Source organism: Mycteria americana, chromosome 2 (assembly GCF_035582795.1).
Source record: "Mycteria americana isolate JAX WOST 10 ecotype Jacksonville Zoo and Gardens chromosome 2, USCA_MyAme_1.0, whole genome shotgun sequence".
In the NCBI taxonomy this organism is placed as follows: domain Eukaryota; kingdom Metazoa; phylum Chordata; class Aves; order Ciconiiformes; family Ciconiidae; genus Mycteria; species Mycteria americana.
The window spans coordinates 23738597-23762344 of NC_134366.1; the positions used below are offsets into that span (position 1 = coordinate 23738597).

The window sequence follows — 23748 nt, forward strand, 5'->3', positions numbered from 1 at the left end:
TGACTGAGAGGATCGCCAGTCTAAATCATCTGGGATTTATAAAGGGACATTGTGCTGCCAGTTGCTTGTGTACTATCTCACCAGAATGGTTAACGCTTTTCCTTTATGACAAAGTGCCAACCTATATCCGTACATTGTAGTGATTACTCCTGTTTTTTTTTCTACGAGGTAATGTATTTTAATAACAGATGTGTAACTGACTTCATGTCTGTTCGTTCCACTGTTGCTTTTCTTGGTTAGCGCACTCACAACAGCAGTGTAGCTAGAGATTTTCTATGTAGTATCAAACAGTAATGGACCAAGCTAGAGATCATTTACAACTAGCAATGCATATTTACTAAGGTATTTATTGGAAAAGCTCAATACTGCAAGAAGTATATGGTCAAATTTGAAGAAGCTTTTGAAATCAGGCTACCACTGCTACTGGATAAGACCATTCTTTGGATAAATCACCTGCCCTAGTTAAAGTTAGACAAGAGCAAGGAACACACTTTATGTGAAAAACACATATAAGGCAAACATTTCTTCCTTTTTCATCATATCTTGATACACTGATTTGTAAAGACTTATATCACAACCTTTGTTATAACTATTGCAACTCATTAAAACTGTATTATGTAATATATTTTGACTTTTGGTGTTGCATCCTTACAAAAAGAAGCTGGTCTGCATCAAGTTTCACGACTGCTGTGCGATTCCACAGGTTCAGGATAAAAAATAAATGCCATTAAAAAAAGACATCTGTAATAATACTGCACATAGTTTTAAGAGGTCATCAAATTGCTTTATTCAAAAATACATTTTTCCACGTATTTTACACTTCCAGTTAAAAATAAGTAATTTGTTAAACTGGAAAGAAACTATCTTTTTAGAATTATTTGAGATTTCTTTTGCCCTCTGTTGTCTACAGAAGCTATTTAAAAGTCCCTCACCTTTTATCAAGCATTATTTAAAGAATACAAGGATAATTAGAAGATTGTCAATATTACAAGGATTAAAATCACCCCCTGGAGAAGTGGGGTTTTTGAAAACCAGGGTAATTGAAAACCGTAATTTCCTTCAAAGTCCAGATGATGCATCTTCAAAAATATTTTTGGGTAATTTTTAATAATAGTATTAGGTTACTCTCTAGAAACAATTATTTTAAAATTTCAATTGAAAAGATTTTGCAGGTAGGCTTGTATCCAGTAAATCATTCATGAACAGACTTTTAGAAGGGAGAAAATGCAGAGAGAATACATAATTTTGTTGTTCTAATTAAAAATATAGTCATAGTCAGTTTGTTTGCATCTAATTAATAACTTCCAGTTTCTCTGAAAAGAACCAAATTTTAAAATGACTGCTCTCCTGAAACAAATCTGAATTTTATCAAGCTTCCCTATAAAATAGGAATATTTATTCATTATTCTTACTTAAAAGTCAACCACCGCTTTGGATTTGCTAGGAGTATTTTATCAATTTTATCTTGGGATATGCCTCTAATTAGCATTTTAGGAACTATATTTTTAAGGATATGTGAATATCCATGACCTCCGTATTTCATCAACCTATTCTTAGTGTGCACATCATGAGCAATCAGAATTCTGTCTTCATAGCCTTCATCGATCAGCATACGAATCCTGCAAAAGTAAAAAGCACACCCATCAGTGAAAGGTTCTCTCTCTGCAGCAGCACAGAACTGAGCAGGATTTACATTTTTTACATTACTGTACTGCTGGACTGTATTATAACTGAAAACACTTTATTTTTAGGTACTCAGAAGACACATTCCTTATATTTAATTGAAATTAAAACACTTATTTTATTGAATGAAAAAACCCACCTCTGAAAACATACCATCACACATACCATTAGAGTGGAGAAGGAAAACTCTTTCCAGCTGGCACATGACTTTGCATTCCCAGTCCCATTAAGTCCATGGAGGAATTCAAGAACTTCAGCATCACCAAGCACGGGACACAGGTTTTATATACAGGAGTAAGTAATAATTTCCTACATAAACTCCTTCTCAGCACGACTGATTCATGGGGTTAGTTCTTGCTGCTGCCACAAAGCTAGTCCCATTACATTTGTTAAGGACCAGACTCTGTGTGTGATGGGTCCTTGAAGAAGCCCATCTCATTTACACAAATACTGTCACATTTTTAGTTAATTCCCATTTAGCAAACCAGGTTAATACAAATTTTAAGTTGTCAGCATCATATTCCATATAGACAGGTATCATCCAAACATGTTTCAAGGATGTTCATTAAAGAAGATAAACAAGACAGGCATTGCATAGTGCTAGCAAATGCCAGGAAATAAGAGGAGTTAATACAGCAGCCCAGCTAAACAGACTTGGCAAAATGACAAGTCAGCTTGGAAAAAAAAGTAATCCTTTTGGTCACTCCCTTGTAACCAGTCTGCTACAACAAGTCCTTCTGTTCCACATTTCACTCTGGTAACCTTAATCCCTTACTCAGCTCATTTTTTAGAATTTATTCGGTGGGTGTCTGTATTGCATGACTGTTAAGTTTCCCACTAAGCTTCAGTTTAGTTTGGCAGTAGATTGCAGCATTAAAGTGGCAGAAACGGATAGACCAGACCTGGAAAGTGCTCGTTCCTCACGAAGGCACCCAATTCCATCATTTGCCAGCGCTGTGAAATTCTAATTCTTACCTTCCTGACTGTGCTTTGATCAGCAAGAAAGCAAATATTAGTTTTATAAGTAACCACACTATATCTGAAAGGCCTTACTGTCAGTTTTTATTATAATTAGTTATGAGGAGATACATGTAGCAGGATCAAGTCAACATGGGCAGCAGGAAGAATGCAAGTAAGATAGAACTTGGTAAAAAATTAGCATCTTTCATAAAAACACCATAAACTGCCATATAGTGCACAACACTATGTATACCATAGTATTACAACATCACATGTATCTTCTCCAGCCTGAAACACAGAAAGGCCACAAGCCAACCAGAGAATGAGAGCAATGACACTGGAGGGACTAAGTTCTTTGCTGACCACACATCTTAGAATCATCTCCTTTCATATTTGGTCCCATTTCGTGGGTTGGGGAGGCATATGGTCCTTTATATTCCACATTCATTACTGCTTTTTGCTCGTTCCTGTAAGTTTAGTTAGTACTTACTTGCTTCTGACTCAGAGAAAAACTGTCCCTGAAAAAAATCAGGTTTTTAGTTGCATTGGCAGTAGATTGCAGCAAAAATGCATAAGTACACACACAGCTAAACTGTGTTTGAGTACGTATGGCATGACTAACAGAAGTTTACGTTTTGAATAGACAAGACCTGAACATGTATTTTCCATTTAGTATTTTCATCAACACATTTAAAGGTCAATTTGATTTCCGCCTCTCTGGTGCTGTTTGACAAAAAAACCCCTAAGGAGCTTAAACCTTACTTTTAAAAAAACCCACGGCCATCGTATGTCCAGTGTGGATGCATGAAAAGCCCAAGAAAATCCATTTAATGGCACATCTAACCCAAGTGCACATATTCACACCATACAATCAGAAGACAAACTTTTTGTATTTTCTTCCTATAAGCAGCCTGCAAGAAATACTCAAATGCCACAGAGTTCAAGGAGAGACATCGGTGGCTGAGCACGTATCATGAACGGAATGAGAACTTTGCCATAGTTGAACAAGTACTTGTTAACCAAGGCATAGTCCATTCCTCTACACATATTCCTCAAGGTGCTTTTGTACAAGCTGACCTCCTGTGGCACAGGAGAGGGGAGGAGGCACAGGGAGGGGAGCAACTTTACCCATTCTAAATGTGAAAACTGCCGATTCATTGCAACATTTAAAAATACTGAGTGCAAGACTGAAGCCCTGTTAAGAGAGAGAAACTATTTCCAGTGTGAAAAGCAGCAGCAAACGCTTGGCAGTAAGTGAAATAGTAACCACAGCACCTTCTTAAGAAGAGAACAGCCTGAAAACAGAGAATAAAAGTCTTGAGGCTACCCTAACAATGAGGGGCAGGGATGCTATGTCTGCAATATAAGTGAAAGCTATAAAGTTTTCATTAGTGATCAGGGATCATAAAATCTTTCTCATCAAAGAGAAGAAAAGAATTGTTTCTGACTCTGGAAGGAAAAAAGACACAGGCAGGATGGCACCCCACCCCTCAGAAACCTGCCACTTCATTGCACACAAACACTGTGGACAAACAGCACAGGAGGATCACACCTCCAGACAGAGTGAGAAACCCATTCCCAGCTGATCCTACCTGTCTCAGACAGTTTCTGCAAGGAATGCGTCTCCTTGGCAATACCTTGTGTTAGCACAGCACAACAGATTTGCTGTGCAGCTAAGCTGAGACTGCATGTGCTGATGAGAAGCAGGGAAGAGGTATCCTGCCAGTGGGGCCAATATTTTCACATTGTGAGTCTGAGGAGCATGGGAGTTCTGAGGAGACAGGAATCTCATTCTTCAAAAGAGAGAAAGGGCAAAAGGAGAGGGGGAGGAGAGGTGATAAAGTGCTTGAAGAACAAAAGTCTGGTTTTCAGGATGGAAGCATGGATCAAATCCATCCAAGACAACCAATGAGTTTTGCTCAGGTAGTGCATTTGTGAGGAGATGTAACAGGCTCAGATGATGCTCAGTAGCAGCACTAGGTTTCCAATACTATGTTTCAAACAAAAGGCAAACCCTAATGTAAGTCCTGTATCTCCAGCCTTTTCTTTTTTACAGTCTACATAAATGCAGTAAATTATAAAATTCAACCAAATCAGCATGGAATTAGGACGGAGAATGAAGTTAAAAAAGCTCTTGATCTTTTTCTCCAGTAACTTTCTACAACACTATGATTCTACGTCCTCCTTTGCAGACAGAAGAAATTATACATGCTGCCCTAAAGATGTGACAGCAGCAGAAAAAAATGTGTCATTATTTTAGTATGAAAAAAGACAATTTTGAACAGCAAGCAGAATTACCCTGTGATGCCTTTAAAACAAGTTCCAATAATATTCATTTGTCAATGGCAATGCTATAGCTTAAACTGCATGGAAGCAGATACCTTGCAATTCTTTCATTGTCGCTTGGCATGTCTATATCAGGATGGAACTGGTAGTGAAGAAATTCTGTACCAAATAGGTCATACTCTAAATAGCATCCCAGTTTAGCAAATTCCAGAAGTTTCTTTGTATCAAATATAGTCCTGCAGAACACATATAACACAAAGTCAGCATTGTAATAGAAAGGAAAAAAACCTCATGGTACAAGGATAGGTATCTTGCAACGTCCTACTTGCAAGGAACAAAACCAATAATCTAAGACCTAATTCACCCTTTTGAAAAACAGGATTCCTGTTTGACACATCCACCTTAAGCTAATACACAGCATTGTCTTTCTCACGTTCATCTGGGACTTCATGCATTAAAAAAACCAAAACAAAACCAACTATTCTCCCATGAAATAATGAAAACATTTACGATAATCTTTAAATGGAAACAGGAAAGTTACTTACTTTTGGTATCACTAAACCTCTCAACAGACAACCTAACAAGGAAGGACATTTAAGGAGGAGGTTAATTCATAGTGACATTTTAAAAAAAGACAATGGATTACTTACACAAGACAGATTTACTTTCCCAAAAGAGTTACAGGAGACAGCTACATCCAGGGCTTGTTTCATCCATCACACACCGGTAATACACAACTTTGTCTTTAGTTTCTATTCTGTACAGTGATGTTTCTAGATTGTCATTAGAACAGCAATATATCATTGTTTGCACTGGGATCTGGCCAGAACGCCTTAAGGAAACGCTCTCACCAAAATATATAATGGCACTGTGAGTACCTGGGACATGGGCTTTGCAGTAGATTTGAAAAGTGAAGGAACAAAGCTACTAAAACCCATCACTCATTCAGAAAAGAATGGCAACTGAAATAAGAGCTCTCTGGAATATTTTTTTTTCTTTGAAAACACTTTTACCAAGAGGGTAAGCTATCCAAAGGAAAACAAAAACACTCAAATGATACATTATAATTTTATCTTTATAACCACAACACAATTTTTTTTCATCTAAGGAAAAAACAAGTTTCCTCAAGAACAGCACAGTTAACCAAAAGGGCAGTAGTTTAATTTTTTTTATTATTGCAGGTATTGATGTCACAAAGTAATTTTACCGTATACAATTACACCACAGTCTGTTGCTATGGAAATGACTGATGTCACAATTTCAATATTATGACTTAACAACAGGATCAAGTAGGAGGAACAGATGGGTTGAGAGAGAGAAAACCCTTGTTCAAACAAGCCTGCCATCAGCAGGAGTCTAAGACTTGCCAACTGTAATTAATAAAAAATGGTATTTTTAAATAAATGTTACAGTTTACAGAGATTGAACATTTATTACCAAATGAGTTTTCAAAGTGCAGAGCAAGAGAATGGGTGATTTTAGATCCCGCCCTGCTCAGTTCTTGGGGATACAGTAGCCAAGAGTATTCATCCCTGTGCAGGTGGCAAAAACCACCCAACAACATATTTCCAAATCACAGCCAGAACAATTTCTTCTGAAAACTACTGTTAGTGTTGTGTTTTTGGGTGCTCTGTCCCAACAAAGAGCAGGAGAGCTTAATTTCATCAGCCATTGGGTCCGCTTGTAAGCCACATGCATGTAGCAGGAGCAGCAGTTTCCAGCTCAAATTGCTGATCTCTGTGCTGGAATTAGGTGTTCGGGCAATATGTGCCCCCGAGCAGCCCTGAACGCATGGAAAAGGAGATGGGACACAGGGAAGCATCCTGTAGTTTGGACCTCATCCATAAATCACCGCAGGGACATCCACCAAACATTATCAAACAGGCATTCATAATGATCGCTGTGAGCCTTCTAACAAAAGCTACTCAAGTGAATCAATGTTGATCTCTACCAAGATACCTTTATAACCTTAATCCCTAATAAATGGCCAAAGCCAAGACTCAATAGCTTTTGCTTCCCAGCCTTTATCTACACCATAGTTTCACTATGGACACTTGCTACCTTTTGTTCTAAGGTGCTAAATTGCAAAACATGGTACCCGGCATTTTAGTTTTATCATTTGCCTGTAAATCTACCCCAAAACTACCATTCTGTCTATGTCAAAAGCAGGCATGAAATATGGAGCTATGTACAAATTTATCTCACATTTACGGGACTGGGATGCTCCCACGTGGATTCTTCTCACTGGAGGAGACTTAAAATGTTAAATGCACATTGCAAAGCCAAACTTCACAGTAGTTTAGAGTCTATGTTATAGCAAGTGCCAACCTGAATGTGTGAAAGTAATGATAGGAGGAGTATAAGGAAATGTCATATTGTGCATCAGCGGCTGTTACTAAAACTGCACCTCTGTCTTGACTGTTTTCCTACTTCTATTGCTTATTTTACACCAATAAATCCCTGAATTCAATGATTTACAACAGCATATAAAGGCAAAAACCATAACTGGATGTTTATGTTTTACCAAAATGGCTACGTAAGTACTGACACCTGCAGCTTGCTCAGTCCTCTTTCATACAAAGATGTAAGTAATCAGTTTTTCTTTAAAAATGAGAGAAAAATATAGCTATAGATAAAATGGAATGCAGGTAAATGCATAAAGAATGTCCATATCATTTATATATAATCAAATAGAAATAAAATTTCGTGGCACTGAATTTTATGCTCCTAAAATCCCCAAGTAAAACACTGAGCTCTGTGTGAATACAAAACACCTGTAGCTTGATTTACAAGCTCTTAGAGCCTGTAACGGTTAGAAATTTGGAGCACAGTGCTCTTGCCTGTATTACATTCACACAGAGGGCAAACAATCCAATTGCTGAGAATCATATGACCACAAACAGTCTCCATTATTCAGCAACTGGCCAAACTAATCAATGCCTGGACATTTTCCAGCTCACCATGAGCAGCACAAGGTCACACAAAACTGATTTGGTAACAGAGGCTGTGTTTCTAAACTGGAGAGAGAAAAGCACCCCAATTCCTCTCCACGTCTGATGTGGGGCTCCTGGTTTTTGCTCCCAAGGAAACTAAAAGTTAGCTCTCTGGTCTATGCTAAGAACTATCCAAAACCCAACTATTTTCTTTTTAAGCAATATTTCTTCTGTCTGGTAGCAGAACTGAAACAGTCTGGCTTCTGCTTTGAGCCAGCACCCAACCAAACCAAGGAGTTCTCCATTAGTATCTGAGAGACTTTGGTCAGGCCCTTAAGAGTGGCCCAGTTTTCAAAAATGCTGGAAGCCCAGCAGCTTCCCACCCAATTTGGTGAGAGCTGCTCAATGTCCAGTGCTTTGTAAATGCAGTGATTTGTGCAGGGATATGATAGAATCCCCATTTTTTAAAAATGTGGCTACAGTTATTCCTAATCTCGCTCCCAGGCCTTCAAAGAGAGCATTTAAAATCCCCAAATATCTTTATCAGTGTGAACCTAAAAGCTGATCCTGACTGAAGTGCTGGAAGCTCATCAAGCTCTATATAAGCAGTTTCATATTTTTAAGCCAGTATACTTGAAGATAATTCTTCATGTCATGATCCCAGCACACAACAGAAACCTAGCTATTTGCAGATAGTTCCCCCAAACACCAGCGGGTTGTGGCAACACTGCCGGAAGGACAGCAGAATAGTCTGCTTACCTGTCGAGGTGAGACATGACTGTCTTTGAAGCATCAGCCCCAGCTTCCTGCAGAATGCGGATAATCTGGAAAGGTGCATCGCTGTTCCTGCCAGGATGGATGATAACAGGGCACCCAAGCTGTGACTGAGCCTGCGCTGTTGCCTGAAGCACTCTGTGTTCACTCTGAGTCAAAGGCCAGGAGCAACCTATTTCTCCCACCACACCGCACTTGATGTTAGTCCCATCCGCTCCATTGAGTATCTCATCAACAATAATGCCTGTAAGCTAGAGAACAGGAAAATGAGATTTTTGGTTACTAATATTATTTGTGTTAAATAGCATCAGATTTGGCCTATGGACACTGTGCTAGTTATACTCCTGAGGTCTTTCTGAACTTATTTTATTAACAGCTGGGTGTGTGAAAAACTGCAGTTAAAATCTGGTTTCTGTCAACTAACGTTATGCTAGCCATTCACTAAGACCAAAATAAACACAAAGCAAATCAATTTAACAGTATCCACTCACACAGTTGCCCAGGTTTGCCGGGAAAGCTGGTCTACATAAAATTTGAACGCTGATTTAGACTGAGACTAATTTTTCTTTAAAAAAACTAAAGTTAGCTCAGCATGAAACCTGTGCCTCGCCATCTTGAATTGGCTCCAGAAACAATTCAATGTAATTTCTTGCAAAACAAGGGCTCAGAGAATAAGGAAACCTTGTCACTTAGATAGGGAAGGGAGATCCTGAAGAGACAAGTTTAAGGCAAGTCCTGCTTGTGGGAATGTCAACATAAAATGACAGGAGCTCCAATGACTTCAGAACTACAAGAACAAAGCTCAGCTGACAAACTTAGAGTGTCAAAATTAGCTTGCTTTTAAAATATTTGTAAGCAAAAAAGACATCAGAATCTCCTAATAAAAGCACTTTGTTATAACAGCTTTAGTTTTTCTTTTCCAGAATTGGCCATGTATCTTAAAGAATACATTCAGAATTCAGAGCACAAAATGGCACTGATGATGACCTTCTAACTCTTTGGCCATGAATGTTAGGGAAATCATGATTTTAAGGAAGAATAAAGTGAACAAAGGAAGAAGGAAGGTTTGCAAGCAAATCCAGGAAACGGAAAAACCCCACACCAATTTTCAAATAAATCTGTACCTTATCCTTACTCCACACCTTGCCTCCTCAATAGACTCATACTACATACTGGTAAATACTCAATCTCCACACAAAAGTCAGTCCAAGCTATTACAATTTACAGCAGGTTTCTGCCCAACACTTTATCCTATGATACAGAAGTCACTCCTCTCCTGAAGAACATCTCTCCTGCAGCAACATCCTTGTGTCACTAAACAGCTCAGCTAGGGCTGGCAACAAAATATTCCAATTGTCTTTGCCTAATCAGAAAACATATCATCATGTAAAATTCACTGGCAAAGGAGGAACCGCTGGTTATCACAGATCAGTCACTGCACAACCCTTTCTAAGTAACCAACTGTCTTCTGGACTGGATTAAGTATTTATTACCTGCTGAGTACAGGACATCTGTGGGTGTCCAGCAGTCCACCAAATACAGAAGGGAAACCTTTGCCCCAAGGAATCTATTTGTATCAAATTTCAGTCGATGCAAGAATATTTAGGAAAACTAGTACTGTTCTGAACAGCTTGGGTCCCATGTGGCTGGCAGTGCTGCATCACTTTACATCTGCTCAAGTTTTGACCATTGATTTTTAAAATTAATTTGACTCATCTGTAAACTGTGATAGATTTTAAAAAAATTTTCTCAGCTCTGTTCATCTGCATTCACAGCCTCCTGCCTTGGAGAGTTCCCTTCCCTCTTCTCCCTATCATCACATTTTCTTAATAAAAGATGAATGAATATTTATTATTATAGGAATATCTGGGGACCTTGGTCATTATTAACACATTGTCTTAGGCACTGTACAAACAATTCGATGTAGACTCTGCCCTGAAAATTCTGGACAAATGGTAGAGAAAAGAGATATAACAGCCAGCCTGAGCAGAGCAATGATTTACAACTGTCCTGTAACTATTGCAATTATTTATGCTTTTTACAAGAATTCTGGGTGATCTCATTGGGAAGCAATTAGCCAGAAAAAGAGACAAAAGAGGCAGAAGGGATATACGCCTTCCTTAAAAATTGTAAAAAGAACAGGGTAATTGGTGTGGTACCAGATGCCCACAGATGAAGTACTTTATTTTCCTTTTACTGTTGCATTATAACAAATCCCTGAGAGAAAATGGAGCTTAAGAACTGGAAATGCTGACAGGTAATCCCAGCACACACAAGTAGCATTGGTCTAGCTGTAACACACAGGCAGTAACACTGTTCCCAAGTTTTTCACATTGAGAACTTCTAGATTTCATCTGTTTTCCTGGAACTTCTCTCCAACTTTGACTCACCCAGGGGTAATTCATAGGAGAGAGACTCCAAAGCAATGGTTAAGACTTACCTGCTCCACTGTCATGGCCTGTGTTTGAGAAGAATGAGTGGAATCCACATAAAACCCAGCCCCAGCAATAATATGGACTCCAGTTTCTTCAGCAAGTTTCTTCAAAGTATTCATATCCCGACCGATTCCTGTGGTTGTGTTTTCCACGATTGTCCCACCACCTGCTGCTTTAAAATGCAACAGCTCCTCCTTCACAGCATCTGTTTCCTGATACAAAAGAAGGTTTTCTTTATGGCTGTAGGGATTTTGCTTAATCCAAAACAAGTTCTTCATCTCAATGGGCCCATCAGACAGAGGCTCTTGGCCTGGAGAAGGTGGACAAAAACAGCTGCTGTAGTTCATAGTCAAGTGTTCGTGAGTCAACGTGTAGCCAAGGTGGTCTGGATCCACAGGGCCCAAGACAGTCTGCACTCTCCCTCCCAAGGAAGGCATTTTTCTTTAGCAAAAGGAAAAAAAAAATCACATTAAAAGAGTCTGGGAAGGAAGAAGAAAGGAAACAAAAACATTTCAGATGGAGCCAATATTTCTTACAAAATTTCTGAATTCCCTCCCTTCTCTCACGCATGTACCTACATCCTGTGTGTGCACAATGGAAAGTTTTCAAACACTGTTTCCAGTAGGGTGGTCAACATGAAAAACAAAGCATTCATTTTACTCAACTGTGCTTGTATCAGTAGTCTAGCAATGTAAAAATACCACATTCCAGTACAGGGAAAGCATCATCATTTATTGTGCTATAGTTAATATCACATTAAGATAAATGTTTCCTATTTAATAACAACCACTGTATGTTCATTTAGGATTCTCTGCTCTTCAGCAGCTGTCAAATTTTGTCAGCTTGAGCCACCAGATGAACATACTTGGCACCAAGGCTGAATATTCCTTACTGGTATGTTCATTTTATTTATTTGTGGCCTCCAAGACTCACTATCCCCCTCACATGCCGAGGAAGCTGTCCGTGTTTGGACACCTTGGCTGCCCCTCTGTATGAGGAACACCGGGATGGGGGTGATCATCTGCTCCTTAGACTTCAACAGAAGCTCAGTTTCTCCTGCCAGCTGCGCTGTGGAGGTCTGGAACAACCCAGGACAACTCCTCCAAAGCCAACAACAGTCGCTAAAGATAGTGTGGCCCCCAACCAGCGGGGCAGAAGCCAAAGTGCTTTTCCCATCAGCTTCATTGCTCAAATATTTTACCAGTTAAGAACAAACCTTAACACTTAATTTATATGGCTCAGCCTGTAAAAGACTTTTTTCTTCATCTTTAACATGAATGAAACAATGTCATTTCTCAAAACTTCAACTGAGTGGTGACAAAGATATACATTGAGGCTACCGTCTGCAGTTGGTTCATGTAAAAGGCATCTGCCCTGTGCAAGTTTAGCCTGACTCGCTACAGGTTAGAATTAGCTGCAGCTCTCCCCATTGGGATTTTGGGGTATTTTTTTCTTTTGGGAGTGGGGGTAGCCTTTTCCGTTTACGTGCCATATTAACATTAAACATAGCTGACTACCCAGTTCATGTTAGATCTTCCTGATGCTAGTTGGAAAGGCTTGAGGATATATAGTTATAATCCCCAGCCAACCAAAATCATCAGTTATGAAACCAAATACATGTTTAATCATGTCCAGAGGACAGGACTAACTAGAGCATGCATTATTGATTAAAGAGAGGGTCTTTCCCATTTCTGTCTCCCTTTTAGTGAATAATATCATAAACACGGGTTTGTTACTGGTGAAGCCCTCAGAGGACACTTTCCTTTTAACTGCTAAAGTTAATCTACCAGGATGACAGAAAACCTGAAATCTGAAGGTTACTGAACTCTACATATCAAAGGGCACAAGAACGTCAAGGTCTCTTTGGAGATACTTTCATCTCACGAGAAGCAGTCATTGTCAGAGTACCCATGTACGAAAGTGACCCTGCAAAAGGCAGGTATCGCCTGCCTAGTGAAGTCTGTAGTGCTGGCAGTTATTTTAATATGAAAACTTGGCCATCCATAAGAAAAAGAAAGGACTGACTGACTATGTTTGCTTGCCTTGTGTAAAAGCAGACTTAGGAAGAACTGTTCTTTTATGAATTTCATTTCTAGACTAGTGTGTTGACTTGTTTGAGAAGGCAGAAGAATAATTACTCTCATAGAACAGACTGCTGGCTGATTAATATAATGATTTATTTTTTGCCAAATAAATTAAGAAGTGCATGATTTCAGAAAACATTATTCTTGAGCAAATAATTAAAAGCAAAATACCTGTCTTAGTCAGAAACTGCTGGTAGCTGCAATTCAATTAAGTTGTCCAACCCAGTCACTAATTCTATCTTTGAACAAAGCTGGTGCTCTATAGAGCAACCCCCTATTTTGGAGAAAGTTCAATGATCTGAGTCATTCTTATATGCACAGCAAAGAGACTAAGATAATTCTAAGATAATTGCATTACCTTTGCTTTTTTTTTCCCTTTATTTTTTCTTCGTTAAATATCTACACTCTGGTATTCAGTAACCCTGACAGCATAAAGAGTGATAACTACTCTCTGCATTGGAGACACACTTTTCTTTCCCCATGTTCACCGACAATTTTCAAATCCATTTATTAAGTTAGAAAAACAAACCTATCTAAATATTTTGTTATATAATTAAATATGATAAGATAAAACTTGACACAAAGTGATTACAGTCTGTTTTCTTAACAAGTCTCCACTTCAGTTTTTTAGTTATTTAATAGTGCAGCCACTCAAAAAGGCCACTCTAATCGAATATGAATTTTTGCTCACTTTCAGATTACTACTTTGATAAAAAGTTGACTTTCAACATTTGTTCCCACTAATTCCTTTCCGACACAGTTAATTTAGATTATCCTCAATTAATCTGGCCTGACCACTGCGAAGCCCTATGGCTGCATGTGTGAGATCTTCCTATAGGCTGCCATCTTCTGATTTATAACAGCAGGAAACATTTAAAATTACCAGTTCCAGTGCCAGGTCTCTCTTGTAGCAGATATCAATCTGTTGCTTTTTAGACTCTAGATTTCAGATCACAGCACACATACAGAGTTTACAGAACCAATGCCTCCTATTGAACCTTTTGATTGAGGCCAAGGATTTTTATAAATATAAGCAGCACCACAAAACCGGAAACTAACACAAACAGCATTTAAAGTAGGCCTAATTTTATCTGCATGAAAAATATGATTAATATTAATGTCTGTGCCTGCTTACTAACACAGTTTTAGAAACCCACCGATTTTAATAAAAAAATTATGAAAAATAAAGACACCCAACAACCTGTGACTGGAATTATTTTTAAAACCACTGTCCCGATACCTTCTGTACTGTCATTTACACAGATTATGCCCTGATTATGCTATAATGAGACATTATTCCTAATAAGATTCACTTGATGGAACCAGAATTTAATTAGTGTCTTTAAAACAGATTTTAGGTGCAAACAGCTTTTAAATGGAGTAAGGACTGCTGCTTAATTTAAGCATGTATACATTACTACAGAAATCAATGTTCATGTGCTTTAGTAATGACTTGCATGCCATGTTTTACACAGACCTTTCTTCTGAGAAAGTTTCTTCTTTCATATACTGAGGACTGAATTAATATAATTTCATTTAGCCATCTAAAATGATGTATGTCTTCTGCAGAATAATCATCTAGACCATTTCATAGTGGAGATGGAAAGACATATCCATAGGCAACTCATCCAGCCTATTTTGAATATTTGTAATAGAACAGGACAAGTCACTTCCTGTAATATCAGCCTCCTTTCATGGACTAGGGAGGGAGCCAAGAAACAATCCTGGACAAGACAAGTATATTTTAGATGGTCCTACATAAGACGTGTGAATTATATTTACTGAATCTTAACCCAATCTGAAGGAAGGGGAAAAGGTGCCAATGCTATGACAAAAGATAGGTAGGCTCTTATCTGGCCATAACAGGTATTTTGGTTTTGGAAATCACTACTTTATGCTGTGGTATCAACAAGGTGCTCCTGCATAGAACAAGGCTTCTCTGCTCTAGGTGCTGTATAAACAGAGAAATAAATGGTATTTCTGGAAAATTACATATTCAGATAAAAGGATATAACCAAAACTTATATTATTTCACAACAGCCTTGAAACAATACCTTAACATTTCTCTAATAAACTCTGGACAAATCTTTACAACCACCAATTGTATGGTGCGTAAAATACGACTCTCACTATTAGCCAACTATTAAAATTGGTGAAGTAAATATTTTTCCTAGAGGTATTGTTAAGAGAAAAGAGACTTGCTGCTAAAAAGGTCATGGTACTGCATTCCTCACTCTGGTAAAAACTCCACTGAGTTCAAGAGATGTTTTGCCTGAATACTGATGACAAGATTTGTGTTTCTGCTTTTCCCATCTGAAACTTGCGCTTCAGTCATTGTGTCATTTTAATGGTCTTGTAATGGGAAGTCTCTCTAGGTTTGGATTAGTTGCTTCCTACAGTAATCTCATATTGCTGAAACATTATAATCGCATAAACACAGTTTCCACATGCGAACACCGCATTTGTTTTGATTTGGTAAGCACATTTTAATGGTATTAGCACAGATTCTCTCTAGACTTGTATGGGAATAATTTTATCGCCATTACATTACAATGTGAGATTACAGCAACACTAAATCCACATTGCTGTGACACAAAACTTACAAAAAAGCAAAAAGAATGGCTCGATAGGTATTTATTATATTCAGAAAAAGTTAAACACAGCTGCCATTTAGAAACAAGAGCTGCCCTGACTGTATCAAGAGCATTGTAAGTGGGCCTTTCCTATATATACCTTTCCTTTCCTATATATGTAAGTGCACTTTCCATGCAGTCCTAGGAAATGTGACATAGCACAGGTTCGCAATATATTTACAGATGGAGGAGATGCTTTGAGTGTTCAATTCTACTGTGAGCAACCTTTACAGAGCATGGAAAAGCCCCAAATTAGAAATACATGACACATCTGTAGTAAATTATCATCAGCTAGTCTATGCTGTGTTATCTCACCATTCCCCACATGTAAACATTTTGCAACGAGGGAAAAAGTTAGCAAGACAAAGGAAGAGGAAAGGCAGAGGGTAAGAGAACACGTGTAGAATATGTCAGGAAGAATTTAAAAAATGAACTTCTTTCTCTCTTTCCCCATGCTTCTGCCAACTCTGTAGAGGTTTACAGGGTGGAAGGAACTCAATACTGCCAGCATGGTTCTTCCTCTTCCCCACTAGACAAGCAAGTTTTCTGACTTCTCGGACAGATGGGTTGCCAGATCTACTTTACCTTCTTCAAAAATTTATTCACAAGCGCTAATTACAGGACAAACATGCCTGAAACCCAACTCTCTCTCTCATATGCTGGTTTCAAAAGCATGGCTTTTTTGCTCATGCACAGTGTCAGGGAAGTGCAGCTACAAGGGTCTGTGGAGCAGAGTTCACCACAACTGGATGGGTGAGAGCAGCAGTAGGAGTGAACCTGCATCTGCTCCAGAAGGACAGATACAGGCTTCCCTGTCATTTAGCCCAGCAATTCCCTCTGCATCCCTGTCTGCACAGGTGTCCAACAGCCTGCGACACCATACTCCTACATGGGCACTCTCACAGCACCACTAGTTGTCTCTGTGTTATGCAAGATAACAGCACATCTCATACAGCTTTTGGGCTATTTTGCCCAAGAAACAGAATTTGGAAATGGAGTAAGAGTACTATGAAAAAAATTCAGGTTTCTGGGCAAACTCCTCTCTCTTCTGCAGAAATGGCAGATGTGCTTCTCTGAAAGTGATGCAGATTATTCTCATTAAAGTCATATTTATTCTTCCTTCTCTTCATAATTGACATTGGTGTTTTTCTTCTCCCAAACTGGAGCTATGAGATTATCATGATTTGCTGAACTTCAAGCTAACTCAGAAAAATGAGCCAAGGAAAACAAGCTTATCTATTCAGAGGCAGTGTTTTCCTTTTTCACTATGTTCATACTCTGTTAACTAAAAAAAAGTATCATGACAGCTTTTCACAGTACGGCCCCTTGCCTACTGCAGAAGTGCACTAAGAAGACAAGGACACTGGATGTATAGTGCTGGCCTTCCTCCTAGTTCTCAAACTGCATAAGGATGGCACACTAGTACTTCCATGAGCATCAATACTGAGGAAAGGCTTTGTGTCCTAAGGATCGATGTCCCACCAGAGATTTTTCATGCCTTGACTAAAGCTCTTCTCAGAGAGGAGGGGAACACTTAGAGTGCCTCTCTCCTACAGGAACTCCTGTCTAACCCCATACGAGCACATGTTGCAGCTCCTCCTTTAATGGGGCACCTGTAGTTTCCCATCTTTGGGTGGCTATATTTTCATGGAACAAGTAAGAACCTCACCATTTCTGTACTCTCTTGACTGGGTAGAAATTGGCCAACAGATTCAAAACCTATAGAACTCAGGGGAAATATTTAAAAAGCATCACCTATCCCTACCTTGCTGCCTTTCTTCCTGAAACACACTGTTCTGGAGATAGTCAGAATAGTGGGTTAATGCAGTGGCCTTCAACAACCTAGCTCTGGTCTCAAAATCATTCAGAAACATAAATTTCCTTAAGAAGCCAAGCTAAAAGAAACACTAAATATTGTTTTTTACTAGATTTTCTATATATGCTTTGAGCAACCAAAAAACTTTTACACTACAGAAGTGAGAAGGGATACTGGAAGTAAGACTTTATATTAAATTGCTATGAAAAAATTAGAACTCTAGCCAAGCCTTACATAATCTTACAATGATAAGCAGAAGTCCCAGCAAAATATGCATGTACACACAGCACAGCAATTACATTGCTTGAGTGGCACTGGCAATGTTCTACAACGTAAAAGCAAAGTCACTTAAATTGTAAGAGAAACTTAAACACTATTACACATACGTGAAAGGCCAATATATTGATTCACTGCCCTCAGAACCTCCAAAAAGCACACTCTGGGGAAAGGAACTGGGCAAGTGAGAAGCAAAGCTTTCAAATGTTCACCTGAAAGGGTAAGTGAAAATTTTCACTGTGTACTCCCTCCATTGCTCAGCTAGTGGCAGGCACAGACTTCTCATGGTTTGAGGGTCACATGCTTGCTCTAGCTAGCTTTTGAGCCAGACATACATAAAACAAGTTTCTTCCTTACAGTTGAACAGCCACACCAGAACAAAGTGCAGCCTCTCATATGAATTTCACAGTATGGTCATACCTTTGGGATCAGAGCAAGCACATGTGATCTGCACATGACCATGTATGCACACGTACAGTGATTTGTCCCAGAGGCAGAGTTTAAGTCACTTAGTATGTAATGCTTTGCAGACTTTTTTTTACAATGAAGTTCAGTTGTTGTAAGCACAATAGAGTCGGACTTTTATTTTACCTTATTTCTGTGCAGATAACAGTCTCAAAACCTAGGCTTCTTCAAGCAGTATCACATTGAAATTTCTCTTCCTCAGAGAGATCTGAGTCCAACATCCCCATAAGTGGTTTTTCATCAACATGTCCTTTAGAAGAACTTCAGGGAATTTTACATTTTGGGCAGCTTCCAAAATTACTCCTGATAAAAGGTCAGATAAAAATTCTCCCCTAGGGTCCAACAGTACATTAATTATATTTTACATGCACACATAGTGTTTTTAGGCCAAAAATCAGGACTGAATTCACATTACACTATATGCAAATATGGGCTGAATACATGTGTTTGCATTCTTAAGCCTAAACAGAATCATATTTCCTTCTCATGGGTGCTGGGCTACAAGCACACACTCTCTTTCTTGCTAGGACAACATGATATAGGAAAAAAGTTTGTGCTTTTCAGAAATGCATGTCCAGTCTTCATTCCCTCTAAATTTCAAATTTGAAACTTAAGCATACACATAACTCTACTCTTACTGTTATTCTCATTGACTTTAATTGGTTTTCTCTCTATTTAAGGTCACATAAGCTTAAATATTTTCACAGGAGCTTAAACATTTCAGTAAGCATGTTGGATGGGACTTACTTGTGCAGCACCATCACCAAGAGCCACACCAAATCAGTCTATGGAACTTTACATGCAGAGCTAAAGAGAAAAGGGATGGAGGTCAAAGACACCAAAGAACAGATATCATCCTTCTCACCACACGTATCTCTGCAATGGAAGTGCAATGTTCATTACTACCTCCTGGTCAAGACTGGACATTACTAGCTAGAAAATTCAGATGAATGAACCCCACGGTCAGCTTTGTTGCAGAACATACCAGTCACTGATTCACTGAGGCCTGTGAAGCCACACACAGTGGAGAACAGCACGGAGATGGGGTTTAGTGCCTCATTCAAAATCGCAGACCGCAGCAACTGGGATAAGCAGGGACTTCCAGAAAACCACTTTCTTTAATAGTGAGCGATGGGTTTAGATGCACAGAACTAAATTCAGTTTCCCAATATTGCAAACAACTGTATCCCAAACCTTGCAATCAATCTGAAGACCCACTGGAAAAAAAATACCCCAAGAAAAACCTTCATAAGTTTCAACTGTAACTGTTCTGCTATGGCTGTGTCAGAAAATGGAAGCTGTATGCTCTTCCCAAAGTCCACTTCTGCTCTAACGAGAAACTAGCCCACACAAGAAAAGTTAATGTGAGCCAAGTGAAAGCTTAAAGCTGATGAGTGTAACTTGAAGAGTATCTTTTAACTTAGAGACTTTAGAGTCTCTATAGAGTCTTATAGAGTCTGCATGCTTTGTCAGCGGTCAAAGGCAATGGCCTCTTGCTTGTACAACTCCCAGTACTAAGTTCTTACCCACAGCTGGGTACAATAGTGAAATAGCAGGAACAACCAACAACACACAAGCTGACAAGACTGTCAGGTCTCCTGCATATACTTCTGCTTTCTTTCCAGATATTGCTGAATCTTCAGTCTTAACAAGAACTGGACACAGAACCCTGCCACTGGTTTTTTTTGTTCCACAGAACGTGACATCACAGTATTTCTGAAAGAAGATACAAACTCAGTATCTTTGTCCTGGAAACTATTAATTATCTGTTTTTTTAAAAAATCTTTGATACCCAATCTAAAGTGAGTAACACAGAGCCAAGTCCTGCAATAAAGTTTACAACCCTCAAGAGTTCGAGCAGTAAGACCAGTTGAACATTTCCAGACCGATCTGACCCATCTGCCAGAAGGTATGCAAATCACAGCAAGGAAAGCTAAATTCCTGTTATTTAGTTGTCACTACAGAGACCCAGGACAGGGCAAAGACAACTGTGGGATACAATTCTCCTTTTACACTTTGAGGTAAGAAGTGAGATTCTGAAAGAGCAGAAAAAGAGGGAGTACCTCAGCAGGTAACATACCACTCTTCTTTGGTCCTCCTTCCTCCACAGAAGTTACTTCAGGAAAAACCCTGTGGCTTTGGCTCCATGCAAAACTAAGGTTTCAGAATATCTTTGAGAACAGTGATCCTATATGTTTCTGAGATCCAACTCAAAAATTGTGATTTACTTAAAACTGTCATATAAGAGATGACGGTGGTAGTGGTCTTTCTTCTCCTTATCCAAGTAGTTAAATACTTCTGAAACATATCCCAGCCCTTGCTAGAATAAAATGCTTTTCTTGGATTAGTACCCACATACATATTAATATCAGACCAAAGACATGGCCACTGCTTGGAAAATTCTAAGGAAACTTTTTAATTTGTGAACAGAAAGTTATGTTAAAGCAGAAAACCTACCCTACCAGTTTTGAGAAAAAGAGGACATTTCTTTTTAGAACTAGGGGGATGGGACACTCCCTTTCCTTTCCAATACAGCTGGTACTGCAATGACTTCTGTATTCTCCAGAAACACAGAAGACCTAAGTTCAAAACTGCTCTGAATCAAACCAGGGACTTGAACCTTAGGCTTCCACAGCCTAGATGGATTTCTAATCCTCCCCCTACCAGACGGGTGGCCAGTCTGATGCAAGCAGAAGTCTCCTTTCTGTTTTCATGAAACCTTAAGAAGTCTTGATTTCAGCTTACTGAAAAATGAACCTTGTTCAGTATTTCAAATTTTGAAAGATGGAAAAAATATTTTAGATCTGCATCAAGTGAAATAAGAAATAAAATCCACAGAATGTTCAGAGAAGCAGTCCTTTAATAAACACAGAACTCATTGGTGCCATATGCTTCACTATATACTGATTTTTATACGTGAGGAGCAACCTGATGGCTCCCTAACCACAGAGGGAAGCAGTGACACTTGTTCCTGCTCCGCTGCGCATTAATTTAATAAGTTAGCACTGGTCACCTATATGAAAGGTAATTAAGCATTTGAATGCCATTGTTGCCACCATTGATTATAACTACAAAAATGAATGTGATGATGGTGACATGATGGCAAATATTATGTCTGTTAAATTTCAAAACATGAGAGGCATTCATAATAATAAATGACACTTATGTAGTCTTTCATATAACAATCCCAAAGTACCTGACAAAATGATACAAAACTACCTATTACAAGCATCGCTTCACCCATCACTGAAACACAGCCCCCAGCAGAAAGAAGGCAACAACCTTTAAACACTACAGAACATATTATGACAGTGGACGTCGAATAATGTATCCAGTATAAAGCACAGGGGAATTCCAGACAAGCAAAACACAATTTTCGAACAGCAAGTGACCTCCAGCTAAAAATCTGTTTCATTCAAGAGTTATCACAAGCCTCTAAAACACAGAAGATACCATCCTTAACAATAGACATGCCTAAAAAAAGAATTATATCTGCAAGTTTCTTAGAGATCATATATATTCATGTACTTGCTAGGCCAAAAGATGCTCATCTGAGTTCCTCACCAGACTTGTATGCTTCAACGTGGGACCACGTCACCACAACACAAGACCTGCTGCAGAAGGGCTGCCAAACACCCAAGGCCACTGGTGGGCCGTGGCTTGGCTACAGCGCTGAACCCCACCTGGCAGAGGGGACCTGAACCTCTCTCACTCAGAACCAGCACTCCTCTCTGCAGCTCACCAAACTGGTCCAAGGGGAGGAGAAAGCAGGGCGTCTGCTGCAACTGTGTTCTGTAAAGGGCAGCACACCTCAGGCCACAGAGAAAGTGCATGGTGTCTGGATCCCAACAAGGCTTGCAGGCAAGTCTGCAGCTTTACTGTTCAGCCTCGTCAAGCTTAAGCAACGCTGGAAGCATCTTGCAGAGGGCTGCGGGTGCTTCCAGATGGAGAGGCAGCTGAAGGCAGGCTCTGAAGATCCCAGGTTTGGATTGAGACATTTGTTCCTTCACGGAGCCACCCTCAGGGACTGATGGGAGAGGAGTACTAGAGAGGATGTAGTTCTAATATTTAACTTGTTATGACTGTACAAATATTAAATACCAGCACTAATAATAGCAGCGTAGCTGCACTCACACAGTGAAGCCTGACTGAGCTGGGGGGTTACTCTGCTGGTAACTATCATCCGATCCTGTGAAACGCTTTTCCAGAAGCAGGAGGTGTTAACCACCTCAAGCTCCACACCTGCTGCGGGTCTCCCTGCCTGCAGTCCTGCCTGCCCAGCGCCGCTGTCCCGGCCACGGTATCCTCCCGCGTCCCGCCGCCGCTCCCCATCCCACACCAGCGGTCCCCTCCGCCGGGGCTGCACCCAGGCGGGCCGGGCCCCGCCTCAGCGCCCTTATCCGCACGGAGCGGCGGCCCCTAAGCCCCGGCACCCAGACCTGCGCTCCCCGCCACGGAGCACTGGCCCGCCCGCCTCTGGCCGCCGCCTCCCGGTGCGGCCCCGGCCCTGCAGGACCGCGACACGCGGCCCTTAGCCGCAGCCGCCGCTTCCCGCCCTCCCCGCCTCAGGCCCTCTCGCGCCGGCAGCGGAAGGGGCGGAAGCAGCTCTCGCCCGTCAACTCCGGCGAAGTTTCCTGGCCCGGGAGTCTGTCGGGCCGAGGTCATTAAGGGCGAGCCCGGGACGGGTCTGGGCCGCGGGAGGACGCGGGGCGGCTTGGCGGGCTGAGGAGACGCGCCCTGGGGCCCCGCCGCGCCCGCCCGCTTGCTCGCTCACCCCGCGGGCAGGACCCTCCGCCGGCAGCACGTCAACTCCGCCGGCCTCGGCAGGGTCCCTCGGCTGGCGGCCCGCCGAGCGGGGCGGGACTTCCCCGCCGCGGCCCGGCCCCGGGGACGGGAGCGGGCCGGGTGCGAGGGCGGCGGGGACTTTGGACCCCGGGGCGCCCAGGCAGGCCCGGCGAGCGGCAGGGGAGGGGACCACTGCCCCGCTGGCTCCCAGCGGGGACTCGCCCGGCTCGGTGCCCGCGCTGGGCCCTGGCGCTGGGCCCCCTCCCCGCCACCCACGGTTCGTGCTCCCCAGAAGCCCGTTCCGCCTTGGAGTGAGGTGCAGCAGTGTTTTGTGCCAGCGTTGGCTCCAAGTACAAATGAGAGTCGGTGGATGTGAGCATCCTGCCTGTCCTTGCTTGTACCCCCTGTTTACACAGCAGGGAGGAGGCTTGGATCCACTGAGTCATTTTGGGGGGTTGGGAGATCACGCAGAATGCTTGGGCTTGCAAGAAGCAATATTTTCTAATTTGCCCTTGTAATGCAAATAACAGGGAAGGTTGAAGAGGCGCTTCCCAGTACTCACAAACAGGATGACAATGACAGAGATTCTGGATAAAAATGCAGGTGCAAAGTATGAAA

At 40.8% G+C, this 23748-nt stretch overlaps 1 protein-coding gene across 1 annotated transcript; it reads right to left on the minus strand.

The window, feature by feature from the left end:
- Window positions 1-768: 768 nt before the first annotated feature.
- Window positions 769-23245, minus strand: PTER (phosphotriesterase related). Its single transcript, XM_075492714.1, has 5 exons — window positions 23120-23245; window positions 11077-11512; window positions 8622-8887; window positions 5025-5165; window positions 769-1619 (listed from the first exon to the last, which is right to left on the minus strand). The coding sequence occupies exons 2-5, from the start codon at window positions 11506-11508 to the stop codon at window positions 1409-1411; spliced, it is 1050 nt and encodes a 349-aa protein (XP_075348829.1). The 5' UTR covers window positions 11509-11512; window positions 23120-23245; the 3' UTR covers window positions 769-1408.
- Between the last annotated feature and the right edge of the window lie 503 nt (window positions 23246-23748).

Excerpts from the sequence above, each read along its gene's own strand:
- PTER (XM_075492714.1), bottom strand. The coding sequence starts at position 11,508 with ATGCCTTCCTTGGGAGGGAGAGTGCAGACTGTCTTGGGCCCTGTGGAT. Across the intron at positions 8,888-11,076 it reads AGGCCATGACAGTGGAGCAG|CTTACAGGCATTATTGTTGA; the intron begins GTAAGTCTTAAC and ends CCTGTTCTCTAG. Across the intron at positions 1,620-5,024 it reads GACAATGAAAGAATTGCAAG|GATTCGTATGCTGATCGATG; the intron begins GTATCTGCTTCC and ends TTACTTTTGCAG.